A 23,427-nucleotide genomic window follows, 5' to 3' on the forward strand; every position below is an offset into this window, starting at 1 on the left:
CGGTCGCCGCAGATTTCCTGCCCGCATCCACGTCCACTGCGCACCCCAGTGTCCGGCAAGAGAACGGGCCCAATGCCAGGAGTTACGACGGGCCCACTGCCAGGAATTACGATAGGCTCACTGCCAGGAGTTACGATAGGCCCGCTGCGATATCCGCTGGGCTTGTCCCCGCCAATGTCGTGTTGCCCATTCATTTCGGCTTCAAAGGATCCGCTACTCCGCCGCGTCAGGTGAACACCAGTGGATCCGTTTCATCTCTGGGTACTACATCAGCCTCCAATACAGATGTGTCGGCTAGTACGGCTTTGACTACAACCTCGGGTGCGAGGCAACCAGTGGCGGCTGCGGTGTCTTCTACAGCGCCATCACAACCACGGTCGCAGCAGGTTCTTGCTGATCTCTAGCGTGCTATGTGGTGTGTGAGTGTGTGCGCGCGCGGACGCGCACACACAATGCCATGTGTTGTGCGGTGTGTGTGTGCGTGCGTGTGGGTTTTGTGTATGTGTGTGTGCGAGCGCGCGCGCACAATGTCATGTGTTGTGCGGTGTGTGTACATGTGTGTGTGTGCGCGCGCGCGCATGCACACAATGTCATGATGAGGGTGAAGGCAGTTTCGATAGTGGATTGGACTGTAAGTCCGACTGTGAATCGGACAGTGAGTCTGAAAGCTAAGGCTAGTGGACCGCACTATTGAAGTTTTTGAATTGATTTGAATTTGAATTGTACTTTTCAACTCTGCAGCAAATGACAAATACACTACTGCGCTATTATTTACAACATCTTCCATATCGCTCGTTTGCTAAGATCAGCTTATGATCGCTATCACTCTGCCGTTTTCCGGTGTCCTTTGCTTCGCTCGTGCTAGCTCTCTTCCGCTGGTGTTGTCGAGATAGTGTCCCAATAAATGAAATCCTCTCATACGAAAGATCCATGTTTGGGGGTGATTTTGGTCGAATTTTACAACAAATCAATCTGTGCCATCTCTAATCACCATCAATAGGAAATGAACGCTCGGCAAAGGGCAACCATGATCTACGAATCATCCAAATACAAGAACAAATTCACATCGACTGCACTAATTTTCAATAAAATATCGTATCACATGCTGCCAATTTCAATCAAGGAGTCGTAAAATAACGTAAAATGACGACTTCCGTAACGAAACCTAAAATTGGTTCTCCCCAGCTTATGCCCTAGTTCTGGACATGACAACAAGCCGTTTCGACATCCCTAGGACATGGTCTTTCCACCCATGCAAAGCTCAGGTTGTCTGCTTGAGACTGAAACGGGACTTGCAAAACAACGTCTTTTAGATTTGGGCCGCAGGACTAGTAAGTTTTTGAATTTTTTGAGCCGCTTCATACGCCACCAGGTGATGGACAACCCTGACCAGCCTCCCGAAGGCGTAATAGACGTCCCTCCTTCTCCTTCCAACGATGAAGAACCTCCCTCACCAGGACTTCAGCGCGCGGTCTGGCCACCACCACGTGCTGAGCACGTGTGCTGTTCATGTACTTGCTTCACCCGCATGCCACATTCGGCCAGGCAACGCTGGCGGGGGTGCTGCTAGTAGTTTTATATCACTCTGGTCTACGTAATGTCGTTACTATGACTAGTAATGTAGTATGAGTAGACCTAAACAGCTACACACTACAGCACCAGTGCACAAACTCCGCCTGGCAGTGGCACAGTGGCAGTCTGTCTAGTGTCTAGATCGGTCACGGTCACTGACTAACTCAAGTATCATTCTTAGATTCTACGCTCAGTATCGATCATTCATTATTGTTTACGATAGATGGCAAAGTCGATCGACAGTCGAATCACAATTCACAGTGTGTTTCATTGTACATGTATGCGCTTGTCGATCTAACTGACTGCAAAGTACAAGTGCTGTACATGACTGTATGTTTTTTGTGCATGGCAGCACGCACGTCAACATGGTCAAGGTGCCGTCAGTGGATTTTCTCTTTCCGGCCTGGCAAGTGTGCTGCTTGCATTTGCAACAACTCTTCTTTTCTGTAGCCGATCATTTTCTCAGTCTCTCTCTGCCACCTATTGTGGGTTGTTCGGCAGTGCTTCAGGGTTTCTCGTAGAGTATACTCCCGCTCTTCTGAGCCTGGGCAAGTAGAGCTGGTTGTGTGGTGACCGTGTCAGTCGTTTCCTCTGCAGCAGGCGCTTGCAAGAGCCGTAAAAAAATCACACCGTTGAGGCCTAATTGCCAAAACGAGTACAGCTGAACGTTGGTGCTAGCGCTGTCAATTCCCTCTGCTATCATGTAAGCAATGCCACATCATATAATTATGTGGAGCTCATCGTTGCCTTGTACGTGTAATAGTAATGCGATCCGCTGTCATTATTCAGCGCCTAGCGGTAGCGCACGAAGATAGCGATGATTTTGTTATACACTACGCTAATCGCGCAAATATGACGCAAAATTCATGCGACTAAAATGTACAGGTGTGTGTGTGTGTATGCCACTATGTATGTGTGTGCGTGTGTTCACCACTGAACAGGTCTTCACGGCTTGAGCGAACCCAGGGTGAAGTCAATGAGGTATGGGAGCAAGCACATCTTGTACTCTACATTCCCCAGTCCTGGGTTATTCTACTTCTGCATTGCATTTCCTCAGGAAGTTAGTTGAGGCGGCCACACATCTCCATAACACACTGGGACATAACTGTAACAAGTCTGACATGTAGATGTTTGGTGGTCATAGAAAGTGTGCTATTACTGTACAGCCTACTGTGACTGCGAGTGCGTACACGGGCAATACCGGAAGAGCCGGAAGAGCCCGTGTATTCGCTCGCAGGTAGACTGTACCGTGAGCATAAGTTTCACAGAACACGGGTGTTTGCACATTCAGCGAAGGCACATCATGTATCGCTGTGATCAATTTACTGGGATACTTGAAAGTGGACCATTGCCCTTGCACATTGTTCTTAGAATAAGAAAAAAAACTGCAGAACCCTGAGCAGCATTCGTTACATTGATCAGGCAAACCTGTACTCATACAGGAAATGCAACGGACATGCATTTCACACTTAGTGATACAGGTGGCCGCGGAAACATGTACATAATTGTATTGAAGTAAGATCAGCAGAACTTGAGCAGCAGTTCAGTTTCCAAGCGCCGGGTAGCTGTGAAGGGTGAGCGGCTTCACAGCCGAGAAGGCATTTGGCACCTTTACTTCTTCTAATTTTATAGTGCGAACACATGACCTCTATGTGATAACAAAGAGCTGTGGTAGAGTTTTCAGTCATTCTCTCATTCCAGGGTGGTTGGAAATGTGGTCCTCTCCGAGCCAAGACCCCTGTGTCTCCAATGCTTGCCCATGGGTGCTGTCCGGCCCTAGGACAAATGACACTGCAGTGAGTGCTGATGTGATCTCAACGGGTAGCTTTGTTCTGCTTTGCTGCAAACAGGTGACGGCCATCATGAAGGACAATGTCAACAAGGTCTTGGAGAGGGATGGCAAGCTAAACGACCTCGACGACAGAGCAGGTCAGTACATACATGTACATGTAAATAGAGGATGGCATGTGTGTGGAGGACACACTGTGTTGTGAACAGTGTTCCCGACTACAACCATTTTAACCGGACCTGACTCTGCCAACCGTTGGTTTATGGTTGTAGTCAGGAGCCGCCTATTCTCGAAAACAGTGTGCATTTGCCTTGTAACATGCTGTCAATCGTCCAACATAGGTAGATGATCTACTCAATCTTCGGACAGCCAGCTGTTTCGACCTTGTTAGGTCTCGTCAGCGGAGCTCAGAGTGACCGGCCAGACACGCGATTGCAATGAAGTCTAATGAACAACAACGCAAGCATTCTTAAACCAGCTGAAAGCATCGGAGTCAGAGTGCTCTAATTGCGCAATAAACACAGCAAGCTTTGCACGAAGGCAGATAGCTTTGATGCTACCATATTTTTCGGAGTATAGTGCGCACCTTTGTATAACGCGCACCCCCAATCTTCATTGGGGGTGCGCACTTCAATCTTCATTGAAGTACATGCATTTCATATTCGGAGCATAGTGCGCACCTGCGATTTAGGGCCTAAAATAGCACATCTAAAGTGCGCACTATACTCCGGAAAATACGGTAACCAGGAAGAGTGCTCAAGCAAGCCGAGGCGAGGAAGCGAAATACTCAATCTCCGAACAGCTAGCTGGTTCGACCTTATTAGGTGTCATCAGAGGAGCTCAGGCTGACTGGCCAAACCGATCACAATGAAGTTTTTTTTTTTTTACAAAATACATAACTCACCAGGGGGGGGGGGGGGGGCACATGGGGTGAGATGGTGCTGGTGGGGCTTGCCATGCTCAACCGACCAGAGGTCTCGGCATCTTCACATGGCAGGCGCACCAAATTTGGGAGGGAAGCATAAGCATGAGGGGAAAAAAGCAGGGGAGAAAATGGAAGATTAAGGAGAGGATCTAATTTTGGAACACAGCAGAAAATAGCAAATAATTAAACAGATAATAGGAGTGAAAGGAGAGTGTCAAATGAAGGGTGCAATAGGGTAGCAGTGGAGATTGGCTACTCAGGATTGGCGACAATTAGGCTTGGGGTGGGAGAAGCAGGAGAATAATCCCGGAGGAGGCTAAAGGCGGTCGGTTGCCCAGTCCCAGTCAGACTGCCTCAGGTGGTCATAGACCTTCTTCTTGAAGGTCTGCATCGACTTCTGGGAGGGGCGAGCACTGAGGATAGAGACTGGGAGGCAATTCCAGGTGTCAATCATACAGGTGTCAATCATATCAGTCCTATCATTCCTACTAATGAACAACAAACAAATTTTTAAACCGCCAAAGTCTCCAGAAAAAATGCATTGGTCCGCGTGCAGGGCGGTTCAAGAACCGCCTTCCCGCTTCCGTGGGATGCCACCACGCCATGATCAGTCGTTAGATGTGGCTCCTAGAAGGTGGGGGAGGATAGATCAGATCCACCAACCAAAGGCCGAAATCCCATTTGCCACATCCGTGTTTCAGGCTCACGCCAGGCCATTCACCGTGGGTCATAGCACGGCGGGAAAAGTCCTTCCGCTTCCAAGCAGGACTTGAACCTGGTCCCTCCCGTTTCTCAATCATAGTCTTAGACCATCCCACTATGCCTGGCAAAGTCACCAGATGATCTATAGTTATGAGTATTGTCAGAAAGATATGAGTGACAATGGGCGTACTGTGTGATATGTCCAATGCTGTTGTTCAATTTCAATATAATTTCATGTGGTGTCACATGATACATGGCCTAGTGAGTCAACAGCAGCTGCAGAAAGCATTGCCAGTAGTTTTGAGAAAGGTATCAGCTGCCATGAGTGATGTCTAGGAAGTGGTCATTTCTTGCTATTACAGTATTAGCTATTAGAGCCTGCAGTACTCAACTACCTGTGTGTGTGTGTGTGTGTGTGTGTGTGTGTGTGTGTGTGTGTGTTTACATGGTGTGTGTGTGTGTGCGCGCACGCACGTGTGTGTACATGGTATGGGTGTGTTTGTGTTTCTGTATGTTTCTGACAATTTCCATCATCACAACAGAAAACCTGCAAGTTGGAGCAAACCAATTTGAACGTACGTCGACCAACCTGAAGCGCAGGATGTACTGGAAGAACGTCAAGGTAAGCCGCCAACGGAGAGTGCAAGCCATTCCCCGATCATAACAGTGCAGTATTTTACCAGTTTAATATACACATGATATAAGTCGACGCCAGTTATACACATGATGTAAGTCGATGCCAGTTATAAGTTGAAGCCCCATACTGAAGGCCTCGTCGGTTTTCCGGTTCAATGGCGGGTAAACCCGGGCTGTTAGTCGACTGCCCTTCTGTAATTAGGATTTAGGTTACACAAGGTCGACTTTTAACCTGGAAAATATGGTACCATAATGAGTACCTACCGTACTCGCACTATTAGTGCCCCCAGGACACGATTGTTTTTCAATGCGGCTACATGTACAAGTTTACGTCTTTCAGCAGAAAGATAATTAAGGCAAAGAAAGACAGAGTCTAAACGTTACTCTGAACTAGCACAACTAAACAGGAACTGCAACACGAACTGTGATGTTGATCCTTAAACCACCAGTGCACTGACGTGGACGAGAACATAAGCAAAACAACACCAAACTTGCACATGTGCTTGATTAAAAGCATGGGGGGGGGGCACTATTCAAGAGAGGGCTTTAGTTTTTCATTGGCTCTTAGAGACAGGGCCACCATTCAAGATGGGGCTTTAATCGAGTGAGTACGGTATGCTGTACTGTAGAGCGTTTGAAGGTGAAAGAGCAAGTAGGAAATGCATACGGCTCGGAAGTGCCATGTCACAGCCTGTCCGGAGTCTGCTGCTGTTCATTGTGTTTCCGTGCACTTTGGTGTGTGCGTGTGTGTGTGTGTGTGTGTGTGTGTGTGTGTTTGGCTACAGATGTGGGTTATCATTGCGATTGTGGTTATTGTGATCGCCGCCATCCTCGGGGTGATCATATGGCAGGCAACGAAGTAAGGGAAGCTGAGCGAACTCTTTGGTCAGGGCTAGCCAAATCTGTCATCCCACACAACATACAGTAATATTTCCACATCCACTGTGCGTGCCATCACCCCGTTGCTGTTTGCTTCCATTGAACTTTGGTGACGTTTCCCCTCTCAATCCCGATCTGGCTGGTGTTGGCAAGAGATGGCTTCAAGCAATTGCCATGTGATGTAGAATATTGTGCAGGATATCTATTTCTTTGAATGCACTAGTTTCCTCTGCGGGCACTGCTGGTTATTTGTTTTGATATGAGTATGTTTTCTGCTCTGCAATTTATCCCATCGGTATAGTTTTGTACTAATCGCCGATAGCTTCGCTGTACATACCACACCTTCTAGACTTTTCGCCCCATTTCCGTGGCCGTTTTTATTCTACATTTACCAAGCTTTCCGCATAGAACATGTTCAAGAGAGCTATTGTAGACTCTGAAAGTCCACATCACACAATTGCCCCATCTATTCATTGTATTCTTGGTACTATCTGTTTTTGCTCGAATGTCCTCCGGCTATTCCTGGCCGGGACTTTGCTTTTTCATGTGCGAATTGCCTGTGCGAATTGCTTCACATCAAAATATTAACTGCATATTGGTAGCGCTATCTGCTTTCAGACTGGATTCAACTGACGCCTAAATAGTACTGGTATACTTACAATTTCAGGATTACCATTGATACCTATTCATTGTGTTCTTGAAGTTGGAGTTGAGTCCAGTGAGTGCGTTTGATTACGCACTTGAATCGATTCATGAATGGAGTGTCGTACGGTTCGATTTCATGTCATGAGCCCGCCTGGACTTGGTTCGGAATCCATTCACCCCATTCATATGGGGTGATGTGAATAGCCAGGGGTGATTCATGAATTCATCCAACATCGATCCGGGGGGGGGCAAAATCGAACGCACTCAGTGTGTGACTTCACAACACACCGCCGTTATGTGTATGGCGGCATGTATTACTCTGTCAGAATCCACTTTCCAACGCCATAAGTATGGTTGTGGAAATCCGCCTGCACTTGAGGGTGACCATTCTAGGCACAAAGACCGTGACCCAATAGGACAACATGCGACTGTGAGGAATGGTACCCACTCACTGGAAGCTCGTCGACCGCACGGCATGCAGATTGATAACGCACGGAATCCGAGAGCACCAGCATAGAATTCTGAAAGCATTCACACATAGTTTTTGGAATTTGTAGAGATTCGTGGCCAAGGACTTGCACTGTACTCTGTAGAATAGGAGGCGCTGGCCTGGGCTCTGGAGAATAGGAGGCGCAGGCCTGGGCTCTGGAGAATCTTACTGCAATACGTTACGGTACTAAAATTATTTTTTCAAACAATACCAGCTAGCAGTGGATAAATCATGACAATGACAATTGACTCAAGAACCGATGATGCTGCTGCAGATACTGCTCAACAGATTGCCTGGGTATGCTGCATTAGCATAGTGAAAGAAATCATTTTAAAATGGCGTTATAACTGAAACAGTAGCGGTACATTTGATATCCGACTACCGAGTTGGCCCGGTAATGGCGTGGGGCCAGCCACACGGAGATGGCAGCCCATCAGTCCGTGCATTGATTTGCGACCTTACCCAACCACCCGCTGCCAGGCAGTGTACCAACTATACACAGCGACGGCTGCTGGAACTGTTACGACTACACTGTATGTGACTTGCACATGACCAGTTCAGAGAGTGGTGGATTATTGCACATGTCACCCGCTTTGTGCCGGGGACTTCAGTGCTAGGTACTATGTTCTGGATGGTGCTCCAGAGTCAGCACTCTTCTTCTGACACACTGGACAGCCAATGTAGAGAATGTCACGAGTGTAGCGTACGAACCCATCCAGCTCAGTGTCGCCAATGACGAGTGGATGGTCAGCCAGCCATCTGGCAATGATACGGCGCAGGGAAGAAGCGCGGCATGTTGATCGGCTTGACAGTGATCACATACATTAGCATCCCCATGACTGTGTCATCAATGCCGAATAGCGGAATGGCTGACAAATACTTCATAGCGTGCTGAATGGCATCACAGGACACAACATAGCCAAAGCCCTGGTGATAGGGCGGGTACGTCTCCGGTCCGTAGAACCCGCGGTCTACATACCACTTTGACTCAGGGTCTCTTACCACCAGGACATCCTTCTCCAACTTGCCCGCATAGAAGCTGTGCTCGGGGCTGATCACGAGCCATTGCAAGACACCAAACACGTTGATGAACGTGTCATCATCCGCCATCATCAAGTAGCGGAAGCGCAAGTTGGACTTCAGCCAGTCCAGCGCAAACAGTAGCTTGGTTGTCAGGTTGGTGTAGGAGTCCGCAAAGTCGCCCACGATCATATCCCCATAGATATTGGCCTCACCTTCAACACCGTCGTTGATTACTTTGTCCTGTGCTTCATTCTTTGTTTTCATCTTGCCAAGAATGAAAGCAAAGTACACCTGCGGTTCCAGAACGTACTCTGCGTAGAAGCGGTCCACGAGAATCATTTGATCCCAGGCCATTCGCACGGCTTGGCGCCTCTTTGAATTCAGCGGCGCCGACTTGCACATGATGGCCAGGTACACCTCTTTCCGCTCGACGCCATTACAGCACGAGCTGCCTACACCGGCACACATCTCACACTGAGATTGCTTGTGATCACTGCAGGATTGTTTGCTGTTGCTGCTGCTGCCCGCGGTACGCTGTTCTTGCTCGTCGGAGCTTGGATTGGTGCGATGCAGCGAGAAGAAATCGGATGCGGAGTTCTGCGTCTTCTCGGATATCTTGCCGGCCAAGAGCTTCTTCCACTCGTCCGATTTCTCCCGTAGTGGGCCCTGGCTGTGGACCTCGGAGGGCTGACCGTTGGATGCACGCAACAGAGACGTTATGGATTCATGGCTGGTCTGTTGACTGTCGCCTTGTTTGTTCAGTCGCTGGCGAACAATACCGCCTATTAGCGGGCGCTTTTCCGTGACTAAGTCGCTAGCATCGCTGTTAGGTGGTTGTCCATACATCAAGTCATAAAAGGTCAGTGCCAGCAGCACGCCAATAATCACGTTTAACACCAAACTCCAATAGAACATTATGTGCTTTAGTGATGGCTTGCGCTCGCCATCTGGCTTCTTCAGCGACTGTTGAAACATGGTTGCAAAGAAACGTTAATCCGTACAAGAGAAATTCAAGGACGGTGGTGTACACGCCAATAGTGTCCACATCAGCAACGAGAGACAGTCCTGAAACAGCTCGCTAACGCCGCCTATCGCATCATTCTGACAGTGATGATACGGCTCCGTGATGAAAGTGTCAGTTATGGAAACCCTGACGAGTTCTACCCCTCGGCCTGCTTTCTCAGCGCGCAGTGGCGAGTAACAGCATTACATGACAGTGTTCAGCATCCACTAGTGCACTACTTGGAGAGTGGATATTGACTGGGTAGCAATTACTCCAGGACTCAGTTCCCACAGAGAACTTTTCACGCTCTCTCAACAGCAGTCGCTAGTGCAACGAACAAAAGAAGTTTCTTTTAGCGATATTCCTCACTTTTTCATACATCGGTATGACTCGCCCGTCAGCATCTACATTCTATCCCTGGAAGATTCACTTCGTAGAAAGAAACCAACAAACAATCTCTTTCCCAAAGAAACTGTTTTCAGATATCACGCTCTACCGCATAATGCAAAGCCGATATGCGATCTGCACCAAGTGTTGCAAAAAAACATAGGAAATTGTAGATTATTTTTTCAAATACCGGTAAAAATACTTTGAGATTCCGAAATTCGAAACGCTGTCTCGTCTGTGCACAAAAGCATAATAATTTGTGGGAGTGTTGGGTAGACGTAGCATCAAGGGCTGACGGACAAACTTACACGGGCATCCCATTATAACTTTCATCATAATTACTATGTACGGCCACCAGAAGTAGTTGGACTGGTGATTATGATAGGTGTGTAGCATTTGAAACGAGTGGGATCGTGCCAGCATGAAGCTGCAGCTTGCTACTTGAATGAAATACGAAGTTCTGATCAGGTATGTTCAGTCTGAAACTTCAGGGTGATGTTGTATCATGCGGAACACCATTTGTTAGTATAGTGAGGTTTTGACAGTAGGTTGCTTGTTTCTTGATTGGAAATTGCAACTGAGTACTGCCAACTACTGGTGTTGACAGAGAGGAGAGATTCATGTATAGTCTAGAATATTTTTGAAATTTTTTGAAATTTTTGAGGGCCAATAATTTGTTTTGCTAATGGGGTTTTCTTTGTTATTGTATGTGCATGTGCTGTGTTGGTAGGTAGTGTCGAGTACTGTGCACAATGTAGCTATGACAGACACCAGCGTGAGCAATGCCGCGGTATCACCACAGCACTGGGTCTGGGCTGAGTGCAGCAATGCCGTCCTCGCAGACTGCTGCAGTGTGAGTACAGGGTAGCATGCCACTTTGACTTATCCGGCGTTCAGTGATCCGGCATGTGGGTTATCCGATAGCGTGCTGGCAGCGCACGTTTACCAGTGTGTTCCATGCAAACCGTTTCAATACCCTGAACATTGCCTTATTGTTATAGAGTGGGTTGATATTGATGACTTGATAGAGTGGGTTGATATTGATGACTTGATAGAGTGGGTTGATATTGATGACTTGATAGAGTGGGTTCATATTGATGACTTGATAAGTTGATATGCAAAGCTACTGCACACGGGTGTCGGATACAAAAAGAAGAATGCCAAAATAGAGGTACAAGTCGTCCCTCGTTAATACATAATCTCTGGGACTTGACAAATGTTATGTACTTAGTAATAACAAGGGGTGTAAGTTGGCATTGAGATCCCGAGTTCGAGTACTCTGATTTTCTCCGATCGAATATTCGAGTATTCAAGTATTCTTCATCTCCTATAAATTGCACACCGAGGGCCTTAAAATCACATGATACAATCCTGCTTGAACCGAGTTGCTGCCATTTTTCTCTGGTATAGTGGTTGCTGGGTCATTTGGGCTCTCTCTACTCGTGAAAAAATGTTCACCACACAGTCTGCACATCAATATCTGCCGACTGCTGCTCTGAAACTGCAGATTTCTGTGGTAAATGCATGTACCACGTATGAACGAGTACTCTGATTTATTCCGAGTACGAATATTTCTGAAAAAACCGAGCGAGTACTCGAGTATTCGGTATAATTGTTTGAATTTGTTTCACCCCTAGTAATAACGGGGTTTATGTGCTAAACGAAAGTGTACATAACTTGCTTGTGTACCAGAATTTTTCACTTTTTTCAACTTTTTTGAGTGTTTCTTGCTACCATGACTAGGGAGCGAGATATTCTTGATTCCCTCGATATAACATAAAAATGATGTTATATCGGTCACAGTCAGCGAAGATTCTACAGTTTACATGATACATGCCCAGCCACGCCTGTACAGTTACTCGAGAAAAAAAACAGAGCTTTGTCGGTTTGTGATGTGCGCTCTGATTTCTGAGCTAATTGCATCCACAAGTAGAAACTAGAACACGATGTGCCTCCACTGGAAGGCCAAAAGACCAACAAATTATGTACTATTGAGGTAGGTGGCATGCGGGTACGGAGAAATGTTATGTACTATTAACGGGGTTTATGTACTAACGAATTATGTACAAACCGACAAAATTTGTGTGGAAGTGACCACGTTTCGTCTGGGACTTGAGATTTCTTATGTACTAACGGGGTTTATGTACTAACCGGACTCGTATTAACGGGGGACGACCTGTACAGTACATGTGCGACCATGTACATGTACATGTGTAATAATCTTGTTGATGTGTGGAAAGATGGTGATAATTGAGGGTGCGTTCTTAAATCCTCTCGGAAAAGTTGGAGACTCTCCGAAAAGTTCGAGAGCTGTTCTTATATCCTCTCCGACTTTTAGGAGGCTCTCCAAGCTTCAGAGGTGGTTGAAACTTGGAGATTCCCGCGGTTTGGGACCAGCGCATGCGAACTACGACTAAAAGCCACGTGTTCGTCATGAGTGTACGCTTTTCCCTTTTCGCATACGCACATACATTCGTCACTCAAGATCGCGGCCCCTTTGACGCTTCATTTTGCTTGACATGTGCAAAATATCTCCGAATTCTTCGAGACCCGTTCTTGAGTAATCCCAGTTTCTTCGACTTCTCTTTTCTTCTTCTTCTAGAAGCTAGAGAATATAAGAACGCACCCTTAGCTTCAGTTATCCGGAATATTCACTTAAAAACAACAGGGCTCGGTCATGCGGGTGTCGGATAACTGACATGCTACTGTACTAGTTCATGTGTGCAGCTGCCGGGATGTGTAGTTATCCCGTGCCCGTCGAGTGCAACATCCTATACATACGAGTACCTGGCCTTAGGTCGCAGTTATCCAAACATTCTTTCATCGGCCTGTGCCGAATGTGGCCGCTTGTGTTGTGTGGAGCAAACGCTTACACCACCACCGAGGGCATTCTGACGTTTGACATGGGAATTCATGAGGTTTGCCAGTATGAGTTGAACTATAATTCAGATACTTGTACCATGAACATCTTATCACAAACGAAAGTAAATAGTACAGTATTGTTGAAAGCAGCTGAAAAAAATCTCGGTATGCATTAGCACAACTGATCCAACGCTTCTAAAAATGGCTATTCTTCTTTGTAGGCTTCCTGCCACAGTCGCACACAAAGAATGATGCTTGTAAATTGGGCCGTTCATTTGTGCTGGTGAGTGCTCACGCGCTTCAATGTTGAGCAGGTTGCGCATGAGCACACATGTTTTGAATCCCCTACTGTGCTTGTATCTATACGTCAGTCATGACCTGTGTTGACTGTTGGGCTTTAACTTTTCTCTGCACAGGGAGAGTCATGCGACAGCTTCCAACCAACTTCTCGTGCGAAGGCTCTTGCCTGCTGGCAGCAGTACCGGTCTCTGTTGAGGACCATCGAAGGTATATGCATTCATTGGATATTTGTTTGATGTTCAAGGAAGATGTGATGTAGACTGAAACCCATGCCAGGTGCTGCAAGGTGTATGCTAGGGTGAACATGGGTAAATACTAAATAGTGTGCAGTAGGCATTGGATTAGAGTACCGAAAATTTTACTGCTGGTCAGATTGTCATCTGGCGATTGGTGGCTGCAGGGCAAGGCTGGACCCTAGCCTTCATATAGCACCAGCATAGTGGACATCTGGACTATTGCCAGCAGAGTTGGGTTAGCTTGGCCATGAACCCAATGCCACACTCAGTGAGCGGCTTCTGCTTGTGCCCTCTTGCCATCTGGGGAATAATATCTCAAAATTCAGCTCAACTGATGCCGTAGTATGTGGGCAGCTGTAGACTGCTCCAATCATTTTAACACACAGTTTCTATGTTGCACGACGGCAGCCAAATCTTCTACCCCATTGCCTAAGGAGGCATCTATAGCATCAAGAAAGGATGGAATGACATTCAACTCCGAGCAGCCTTTTATGTAGAATCTGGTGCATGCATTATCATGGGGATCTGTGTGGTGCATGCATTATCATGGGGATGTGGTGCATGCATATCATGGGGATCTGTGTCTACTGTAGAGCCGGAAAGTCTAACGAGTCACAAAGTCTAACGTTTTAACGACCAATTTTTTTCATTAGTTGAAGAAACGTTATCTGGTTATGGCGAACCCGGTGTGTAAAGATGCGCATACATTGATGCATGTTCTGGGTGGCCAGTTAGCCATCGTTAAACTTTCTGCACGTTATTATGCCAAAATTACAAAAACGTTTAACTTTTTGGTCGCTAAATTTTCCGGTTTTACAGTATAGGAAAGGGTAGTTTTCAGCCATGCCAGTCTGGTCAGTGCATGGCGTGAATGAACTAACTTGGTCACAGAACTTGACTGCAGGTGAGTTCAGTTCAGTTGAGAACTTGATCGCGGGTAAGTTCAGTTCGTTTGGCTAGTTCAGATTTTTTGTCCTTGCTGTGTGCGCAGGTCTACCATGCAGCCCAACCTCAGTTCACTGTGAACTACTAGTGCGGCACAATGCTGCCGCCGTCCTATTGCTGATAGATGGCCAAGGCACCAAGGATAGTGGTGATGATAGTGATGATGGACATCGGGAGGTTTGCCCCGGTGCAGGTCCACTTCATGGCGGCCTTCACGTCGCGCTGCATGTCCTGGGCCAAGGCTTGAATAGAGGTACGGAATCAACGTTATGTGTGTGTGTGTGTGCTTGTGCCCTCCTCTCACTGCTATTGTACGATGCATGATTGTGCTCCATACGTACGCATAGTTCAGAGCCTTGAGTACGAAGGAGAAACGGCACTAGGACCTGGTTAATCCTGTTTGGAAGCAGAACATGTTCTATCATGCCAGAGGCTCGTATTCAACTGGGAACACGACTGTTTGCACCCAATCCTATTGACTATGAGTGAAGAGAATGAAGTCATTGTATTCTCCTCACTGTGTTTACTTGGCATGAATCATTATTATTGGCAGTAGTTGTGATACTCTCACGATGGGCACGAGTTTCTTTGAAGAAAACACGTGATACTTTTGTTGTGTGCGGGTGTTTGTTTTGTCAAGCTCTGAAAACCCTGTCTGCGTCTATACAGCAGAGTGAGATGAATCAGGATCACAGTGTTGGTGCTCCCTTCACTGCTGGCTCAGCAGCACGTGTTCTGAACATTGACAGTGTTGCTGCTATAGCAAGGGATGATGTGGCAGCAATGGTGACAGCCTCTACTGACATTTTCAAGGCTGTGAAGCATTGCACTAGTAAGTGATAATTTACTGGTCGCATGTGCCTTGCTTGTCATTGCGATGAACTTCTCGTCATGCTGACTTCTCTGCAGTGTCCTCTCTGCATAAGATTTTATTGGTATTCAACAGTTGAGAGTAACCCAAGACTCTGTGTCACATCATGCAGAGGCATGCATTGTGCGCACTGTAATCCTTACCGTTTTATCTCACCTTTTCCTGTGACAGAGTCTGAAGATGCTATTCGTCTCCTCGCCGCATTGCTGACATGTGTCTCCGCGATCACTTACGGCCTGCAGCTGTTGCCTTCAGGTACCAGAAGTTCCTCTCTCTCTCATGTGTGTGTGTGTGTGTGTGCGCGCGTGTGTGCGTGTGTGTGTGTGTGTGTGTGTGTGTGTGTGTGCATGTGTGTGTGTGTGCATGTGTGTGTGTGTGTGTGTGTGTGTGTGTGTGTGTGTGTGTGTGTGCACAAGTTGCTATGTCTAACATAGCTGTTCGCTATCATCGCTTCGCGATGGGCATGTCTGAGGTCTGAGGTGTGTGTGTGTGTGTGTGTGTTTGTGTTTGTGTGTTCATGCATGCATGCATGTGTGTGTTTGTGTGTGTGTGTGTACGCGTGCATTACAGAATTGAAGTTTCAGTTCTCATGTTGTTTCGGTATCTAGAGTCAATCTACTTGGAGCACTGATGTGTGGCTTGGTGCGAACTGCCATGCAGTCTGTATTCTCTCCTCACATCACCCGTCTGAAGATTCTGTCTACTGTGTCTTGTTCTTGTTTGTTGACGAAAGACCACGGTATGAGCCAGTCGCTGTTTCAGCTCGGTGTGGACATATTAGGGTGCCTTGGCAGCAAGTCACCAACTAGAGGCAAAGTAAGCCGTTGTATGAATGTTGCCATGCTCTCATATACATGTACCGTATTTTACCGGTTGTAAGTCGACCCCGGTTATACGTCGACCCGCGTATCCGGAGGTCTCAATTCTGCGTTTTAAAGTTTTCACCCAAAGAAGCACTACTAACCACTCCCTGCTACCAACACATCAACAAATCATGTAAACATTCCTCATTGGAGGGTATCACGTCCCAGTCCTTCAAAAAAGCCAATAAACTGGCAAAAATGTGTACACATGGTGCACTCGTGCATGCAGTGCAGGTCATTTGTTGTAAGATACCGATAGTTCCCGGTTATAAGTCGAATCCCGGTTGTAAGTCGACCCCCACCCTTTCTCCTTCTATTTTTAGTCGTAAAAGGTCGGCTTACAACCGGAAAAATACGGTACATGTGCCAGTATTTTTTTATTGGAGGTTTCTAGCTTGATAGGACTGGATGCCAGGCTTATCGACTGTCAATGGTTGTGTGGCATGTCTTTTGCAGGCTAGAACTGAGGCATGGCGCAGCTAAAATGTGTATGCGTTACAGCATCAATTATGCATCTTCTAGTGGTGTGTGTGTGTGCGTGCGCGTGTGTGCACGTGTGTGTGTTTGTGTGCGCGCTTGCGTGCGTGCGCGTATGTGCTGACTGCTTGTGGCTCTATGTGTGTGTGTGTGTGTGTGTGTGTGTGTGTGTGTGTGTGTGTGTGTGTGTGTGTGTGTGTGTGTGTGTGTGTGAGTGTGTGAGTGTGTGTGTGAGTGCGTGTGTGTGTGTGTGTGCACGCGCGCGCGCGTGTGTGCGGACTGCTTGTGGCTCGTGTACCTTTGTGTTCTGTGCAGGATGAGCCACATATCAACTTGATTGGTGAAGGGCTGATCAGTTTCTGGAGTTTCCCAGGTGAGTGGGTAACTATGTTACTTGTTGTGGCAGCCTGTTCACACCATTGCTCATATTGAAATCGGTTCTATTCTAAAAAAAATGCAGTGTTGACTGGGTGGTGCGTATGGTTTGCAGTGTTGACTGGGTGGTGCGTATGCTTTGGGGTATACTAATAGCGTACAGGTTTATTGCGCAGTGAGGAGCAGACCCTGCACAGCTTAGTGATCACTGCCATTGTTCAAGTTGCAATCCATCCATACCGAATCTGCTTAGAATTGCTACATGATCGTATGGCCTGTGCCTAACGCAGAATTATTTCTTGCTTCTGCGTCTTAGGGTGTTATGCAACCTGCTACCACTGATCAGAGTCCTGTCTCCTTTTTCAGTCAATACCCGATGTGCTGTTCAATGGTTCATTGCATTAACATGTCTCAATGTTTCTGCAGATCTCAAGTTCCATTTGTCCAACATGTTGTGCTCAATGGTGTGCGTATGTGCGACTAGTAGTGGCAGCTTGTCAGCGTTGAGGAAAGTCTGCAATGAGTGCTTTGGAGAGGGGGAGCACCAACATGCTGAATTGATCTTTCTAGAAGGTAATAGTGCCATTTGTTGTTGAATATTATAGTTTGTGTCCTTCCAAGGTAGTCTCTCCCTCTCTGTTTGTTTATGCATGACTATGCATGAGCTTGATTGCTTGTCCCTTGAATCGACCTAGAAGTTGCCATTGCTAAAGTTGGTCAAATTGCTGCTGTTTCTACTATATTGGTGACTGGCAAGGTAGTCATTGTCAGCGCATGCCATTGATATTTGAAGCCTTTGCTTTCACTGCAGCATGGCTACTGTGTAGAAATGGAGAAGCGGCACAATGCATAGATCTGCTGGACAGCGCCGCCGACACACTCCGAGGCCATCTTTCCTCGCAGGCCAATCTTCTCGGGGGCATTTGCCGTTTGCTCATGGTAAGAAACTGTGTGGTGTGCCAGGGTTCTAGCCAAAGGGGGGTAGGGGGGCGCAGCGCCCCCCTTCTCCGTTTGCGCGCCCCCCTGTGAAAAACTGCCGCCCCCCTACTATTTTGACCTGGCTAGAAAACTGGTGTACATTATGACAGTGGTTGTCCAGATTACCACTAACAGTTACATGTACATAGAATGGAAATGCAATAACAGTTGATGTTACTTGACCTTCTCTTGCTTCCCTTCCCTCTCATGCCCTATAGTTCCGCTGCAATTTAATATTTTGGTTCGCCTGTGCTCGGCAACTTCTTCTGCTTCTGTGGCAACTCCAGCTGGCACTATCTACTTGTGTACTTGTTGTGTTTATTTGTTACTTGTTTGTGCACCCTAACGTCAGGGTGAGCCTCACCGTGCCCTGCTCAAGCTGAAGGCCAGCATAGTAGATAACGTACTGCACGTGTCCATACTGGCTATGCTCTCGGCATGCCACGTCTTCAAGCAGCTCAGAGATTCCAAGTCTGAAGTCCAGTCCTGGAAGCATGCTGCAGAGGTGAGCTATTTCTGTTGCTGCTGGTTTAACCTGTTGTATACCTGTGACATTTTCTAGCCTAGCTGATCATACTTCAGTAATTATGGTCCAGTCATGGAAATGGTGAACAAGCAGTGGCCATGTTGGTGCTATCACTTTGTTTCCATTTCTGCTTTTGAAACTCACTGTCATCGGGTAACACAAGCCAGCCTCTGTCTCTCTGTCTCTCTCTCTCTCTCTGTCTGTCTCTGTCTGTCTCTCTGTCTGTGTCTCTCTGTCTCTCTCTGTCTGTCTCTCTGTCTGTCTCTCTGTCTGTCTCTCTGTCTCTGTCTCTCTCTTTCTCTCTGTCTCTCTGTCTCTCTGTCTCTCTGTCTCTCTCTCTCTCTCTCTCTCTCTCTCTCTCTCTCTCTCTCTCTCTCTCTCTCTCTCTCTCTCTCTCTCTCTCTCTCTCTCTCTCTCTCTCTCTCTCTCTCTCCTTCTCTGTCGTTTTTTCTTCTTTCCGAATAGTTGTATGCAGAGTACAGCAATGGGCGCTCAGCATGCTGTGATTTCTCCCACATGGTGTCCTTCGCTCTGTCAGGTGAGTCAGCCAATCCACCTGACTGTAGTTTGCTGTTTCCGCAACGTGAAGCCCTCTACTACTTTGTATCCTAATGCAAGACTCGTGTGACACCGATGCTGCCACCGTCCTCTCCCTCGGAGCTGCACGACCCATGCGCAGCAAGGTTTTCTCTGGAACACTTGCGTCAATGCCCAAGCCCGGGTATTCAACGCTGGCATGCATGGCTAACCTGTTTCTGCTGCTGTTGTTGTACTGTGGGCTGCAGGCACTGGACATGGTGGTGCTGATCAACGTGACACCAGTCGGCCATCCTTGCCAGTCTTGCCGGCGTTGGCAATCCACCGTCGTTTGCACAGGGTCTCCGTGCACCTGTCCGTGCCGCACCACCAGCAGCTCTTGCATGCCTATGCACAGACCCTACTGTCTCGGCACTCTGCTCCTGATAGTGATCAAGATGACGACAGTAAGGCATGCCCTATGAAAGGCCAGGGGTTGTTGGACCAGTGCGTATTTCCTGAGCATGCAAAACCTGTATAGGAAAAAACCTGTATAGGAACTAGAGTGCTACATATCTATTGTAATGTCCTATGTGTCATGTAATGTCCTATGTGTCATGTAATGTCCTATGTGTCATGCTTAGCTCAACTACTGTTGAACTACACTACAGCTGCTGTTGAGATGTGATGGTTTGACGGCTGGCTGAACTGGAGCCGGCATTGTGTGTGTGCTGTATTTAATTTTTTTGTGCGTTTGTTTGTGTGTTTGTTTGTGGTGCTGTGTAGCTCTGGATAGATGCACATCAATATACAGCAGACTGCTGCAAGCTATGACGAAGGCATCATCACTTTTCACCAGTCAGGTATGTAACTTATGACAGTAGATGACCCATTTGAGAAATAACTGCCATTTTAAACTAGTACTAGTTTGTCAAGAACAAACGAAAGCCGAACATGGTCAGGGGTACCAGGAGTTTTTTTTAGGGCTGAAATGATTCTACCAATTACTCGGTAAGCGATCCATAATTCCTTATCAATCAAGTAATCGTTACATTATAGATTACTCATTAGAGATTTTGAGTCCAAAAAGTACTGAAAACCCTCGTTTTTGTGAAGTTTGAATCATTTTCCGCTGTGAGTATGCAGTTGCCAGGGGCGTGGTGCACTAAATTGATGTCAAAACTGCCATGTTTCGGAGCTACCCTGTCACTAATGCAGATTTTTGGTATTATGAAGGCCTAGCTTTTGGAAAAAGAGTAATTTTTGCACAAAATTCTGACACTATTTGCTAACGATTATAATCGATTAATCGATCTTTAAGCTAAAGAGTAATCGATAGGTGAAAATCCACGATCGTTTCAGCCCTGGTTTTTTTTTTTTGTATCTGCTTCTTCTATTTATCAGGTATTCTGTCATGCTCTAAATGACAGTGCGGCATACTCTATGACATTGCTGGAGTATGCTGCAGCACTGCGCGATGCCTCCCAGCCCGAGGATAGCACTAGGGTCTGCCTCAAGTTACTCAGCTTCTGCTCGGCGCATGCAGGCAGTCAGTCAGCTAAGCTTGGAATACGTGTTGTCAATGAAGCCATACTCACAGTGTCCCGGGGAGGTGATTGCTTTTCTAAGGACACCGGCACCGTTACATCACGGAAGAGGAAGCACGAAATTTCGGATTCAACGTCTGAGTATGATCCAAATCACATTCAGATTCAGTTTCTGGAGAGTGCAGCTTGGCTATGTCGTGCACTCAATCTGCGTGCAATGCGGCAGGTTGATGAGGCTGTGGAAAGTTTACGAAAGTAAGAACTTGACCTGTGTGTTTGTTCTTTTGAGCTCTCTCTCTCTCTCTCTCTCTCTCTCTCTCTCTCTCTCTCTCTCTCTCTCTCTCTCTCTCTCTCTCTCTCTCAAAAGAGTGTGTATGTGTGTTCGAGTGATGTACTGATATTCAGCAGTAACTGCCTTCAAAATAGAGTGCCACACTGACATTCTTTTTTTGTATACGGAGCAATGCTAATGCATGTGCTTACTTGTGCTTGTGTTGTGTGCATTTTGTTGTTCAGCTGCATCGCTACGTTGGAAGACTTGCCACCTTTGTCAGTGGCCTCTGGTGAGAATTGTTGTCAGTGCATGTTTGTATTTACTTCTTTCACCAGCATCTTATGTACCAGGACATGTACATGTATTCGAAGTGTATTATTCAGAAGAGTGTTGACAACGTACTTTTGAAGGACACATGCTTTGATACTATCGGTCAGTCAAGCACATACGCGCTTGTATGTGCATGATTGTGTTCATCTTTCAAAGCATATTAAAACCTTCTGCGCCGACCGCTGAATGAGCTGAGGCACTTAGAACAAACTCAGGAGATCCCCTTTTCGGGGCCATTGCCCTACTTTCCGGAGTATAAACCGCACTGGAGTACAAGCCGCACCCAGATCTTTCCGTCACGACACACAGACATCTACCCTGTTTTGACCAGCGTAGTAAAAGCCGCATCACTGACATCACTGACTTTTTTTGGGTGAAGTACTACTGGTGTTTAAAGTGCGACTTTTACTCCGAAAAAATGGTATTTAGTGGAAATGACACGCTTTCGTCTTTGATCGTGATTCAGTGATCATACAGACAGGTGGTAGGTAACTGGTGACTTCACACTTCCGTGTTGCTTCACCTTTTACTGTGTCATGTGCCCTGTACTGGCTCGCCTCTACCGAGTACAGTAGTGCACTGTTGTTGTGTACTGAATGCATTGTTATGTTCTCTGTTTGTTCTCCACGCCATGCACGCATGCACGCTCACGCTCACACAGGCATATCTAGTGGTGCATGTAACCAGACTACTACTGTCAAGGATCTGTACACAGTCAAGGTAAGGTTGTCTATCTGTATTGGCGGTGTTTTCTTCATGCATGCAAACACACACAGTTCCTTTACTACTACCGAACCAGGTGGCATAGACCAGGTGACATAGACCAGGTGACATAGACCAGGTGACATAGACCAGGTGACATAGACCAGGTGACATAGACCCACACATACAGCTCTCGACATGGTTTGTATCGTCAGTTCACTGAAGTTCTACTTGGTTCTAGGCCATGATGTCCGCTATGTGCTGCTCCCTTCGTTGTTTGTGTCGAGACAGGCTGAAGCACTGTACACGCTAGCAGATGTGCTGCACGACCAGTTCAGTACTGATAATGACCATCGTCATGTGATCAAAGAACACCTGCAGAATGCAATCGCATGCTGCACCCAAGTTAGCAACATGTGAGGAGGAGCATCCTTGCTGCTGGACCAATTGTTGATTTTTTTTATCTTGTCCAAACTAGCCGAAAGATGAATATTGACACACCCACACACATTGTGACATTTCAAAATAGCCGGTGTATCATCTGTACTTAGTCTCACACGAATCCCGACATTACTTGCAGAACCGCAATAAAGAAAGCCAGGCGAACTTACAGAGAACGATATATGAAAAGCAGCAGCCATATGAAAACAATAATCACTCTTAGCTTGCTACCAGAGACATCCAGGGTATTAAGTTTGCTGCACGATATAGCACTATTAAAAATATGGTCTCTCTCCAATGTCTAAGATATGAACATGATACTTATGTTGATAAAAATATTGAGCTTACATTACGTTACTCTCATGACAGCTCTGTACATACCAAGAACGTTTTGACCATGAAAACACTTCTACAATTTCTACATCCCCAGAAACTTAAATGAAAATCCATGACAATTGCATTGGTTTCTTTCGTCTACTGTATGCGCCCGTGTTGTACAATACGTACAACACGGGCAGGTCTGCGCGGTATCTAAGTGACTACTCGTTGGGTTAGGGGCAGTGACGTAGCTATTTTAGTGCTACGTCTGAACGAACAGCAGTCTCTCTCTCTCTCTCTCTCTCTCTCTCTCTCTCTCTCTCTCTCTCTCTCTCTCTCTCTCTCTCTCTCTCTCTCTCTCTCTCTCCACTGTTCACTTGGCAGTCATTTCCTGGAGCCGCTCGCTGGGATCATCAACCAGTGAGATGCTGTCAGGCTCTAGACCTGCTCCACACATGAAGCACGGTGTTGAATCACCAGTGCTGCTCAGTACTCTGTGCAACACACACACACAGCAAATACAACAAATACAACACACTTATTGACATGCACAGCTGTGCACAGTCAACCTCGTGAATAACAACCTTGGGTATAGCAAAGGCTAACGAATAAAAACACTGTTCTCACGTCACTCCCACCGCTTTAGGAGCTGCATCTCCGCCTACGGATGCTGACAACTCAGCCTAACTGAGTCTTAAGCGAACCATGATTTTCTCTTTTTCTCATGTATGATCGAAGGTCGTTTTTCGCTAAGTTGACTGTACAGTCATGTACACGTTAAACAAATTCTGGAATCTGGATACAGCACTCTACTG

General features: G+C 46.8%; 4 protein-coding genes across 5 annotated transcripts in view; 2 read left to right on the forward strand and 2 right to left on the reverse strand.

The window, feature by feature from the left end:
* The first annotated feature begins 1,892 nt into the window (after window positions 1–1,892).
* Window positions 1,893–7,252, forward strand: LOC135805553 (vesicle-associated membrane protein 3-like). The gene is made up of 5 exons (XM_065319604.1): window positions 1,893–2,275; window positions 2,514–2,553; window positions 3,423–3,501; window positions 5,531–5,610; window positions 6,410–7,252. Coding segments are annotated over exons 1-5 (279 nt in total). The 5' UTR covers window positions 1,893–2,273; the 3' UTR covers window positions 6,488–7,252.
* Window positions 7,253–7,662: 410 nt separating this feature from the next.
* LOC135805552 (uncharacterized) lies at window positions 7,663–10,177 on the reverse strand. Its single transcript, XM_065319603.1, has one exon. It carries the CDS (start codon window positions 9,634–9,636, stop codon window positions 8,386–8,388), a length of 1,251 nt encoding a protein of 416 aa, XP_065175675.1. The 5' UTR covers window positions 9,637–10,177; the 3' UTR covers window positions 7,663–8,385.
* Window positions 10,178–10,297: 120 nt separating this feature from the next.
* On the forward strand, window positions 10,298–22,765 carry LOC135805555 (uncharacterized). Of its 2 annotated transcripts, none has more exons than XM_065319606.1 (18): window positions 10,298–10,519; window positions 10,782–10,904; window positions 13,330–13,420; window positions 14,441–14,647; window positions 15,035–15,226; window positions 15,437–15,520; window positions 15,999–16,081; window positions 16,921–16,978; window positions 17,407–17,553; window positions 17,792–17,919; window positions 18,311–18,463; window positions 18,950–19,022; window positions 19,270–19,467; window positions 19,787–19,863; window positions 20,405–20,802; window positions 21,064–21,110; window positions 21,813–21,871; window positions 22,145–22,765. In XM_065319606.1, the coding sequence occupies exons 2-18, from the start codon at window positions 10,812–10,814 to the stop codon at window positions 22,271–22,273; spliced, it is 2,217 nt and encodes a 738-aa protein (XP_065175678.1). In that variant the 5' UTR covers window positions 10,298–10,519; window positions 10,782–10,811; the 3' UTR covers window positions 22,274–22,765. The 2 variants fall into 2 exon arrangements, with proteins under 2 accessions (XP_065175678.1, XP_065175679.1); XM_065319607.1 differs by having other exon boundaries at window positions 10,786–10,904.
* LOC135805554 (WD repeat-containing protein 19-like) overlaps window positions 22,389–23,427 on the reverse strand; it is a 36,069-nt gene continuing 35,030 nt past the window's right edge. Inside the window, exon 50 of the mRNA XM_065319605.1 lies at window positions 22,389–23,106. Within this exon, the coding sequence (XP_065175677.1) occupies window positions 22,986–23,106 (121 nt within the window). The 3' untranslated portion in view covers window positions 22,389–22,985. The remainder of the gene's footprint in view (window positions 23,107–23,427) is intronic.

The sequence above is a fragment of the Sycon ciliatum genome, chromosome 1 (assembly GCF_964019385.1).
Source record: "Sycon ciliatum chromosome 1, ocSycCili1.1, whole genome shotgun sequence".
NCBI classification, from domain to species: domain Eukaryota; kingdom Metazoa; phylum Porifera; class Calcarea; order Leucosolenida; family Sycettidae; genus Sycon; species Sycon ciliatum.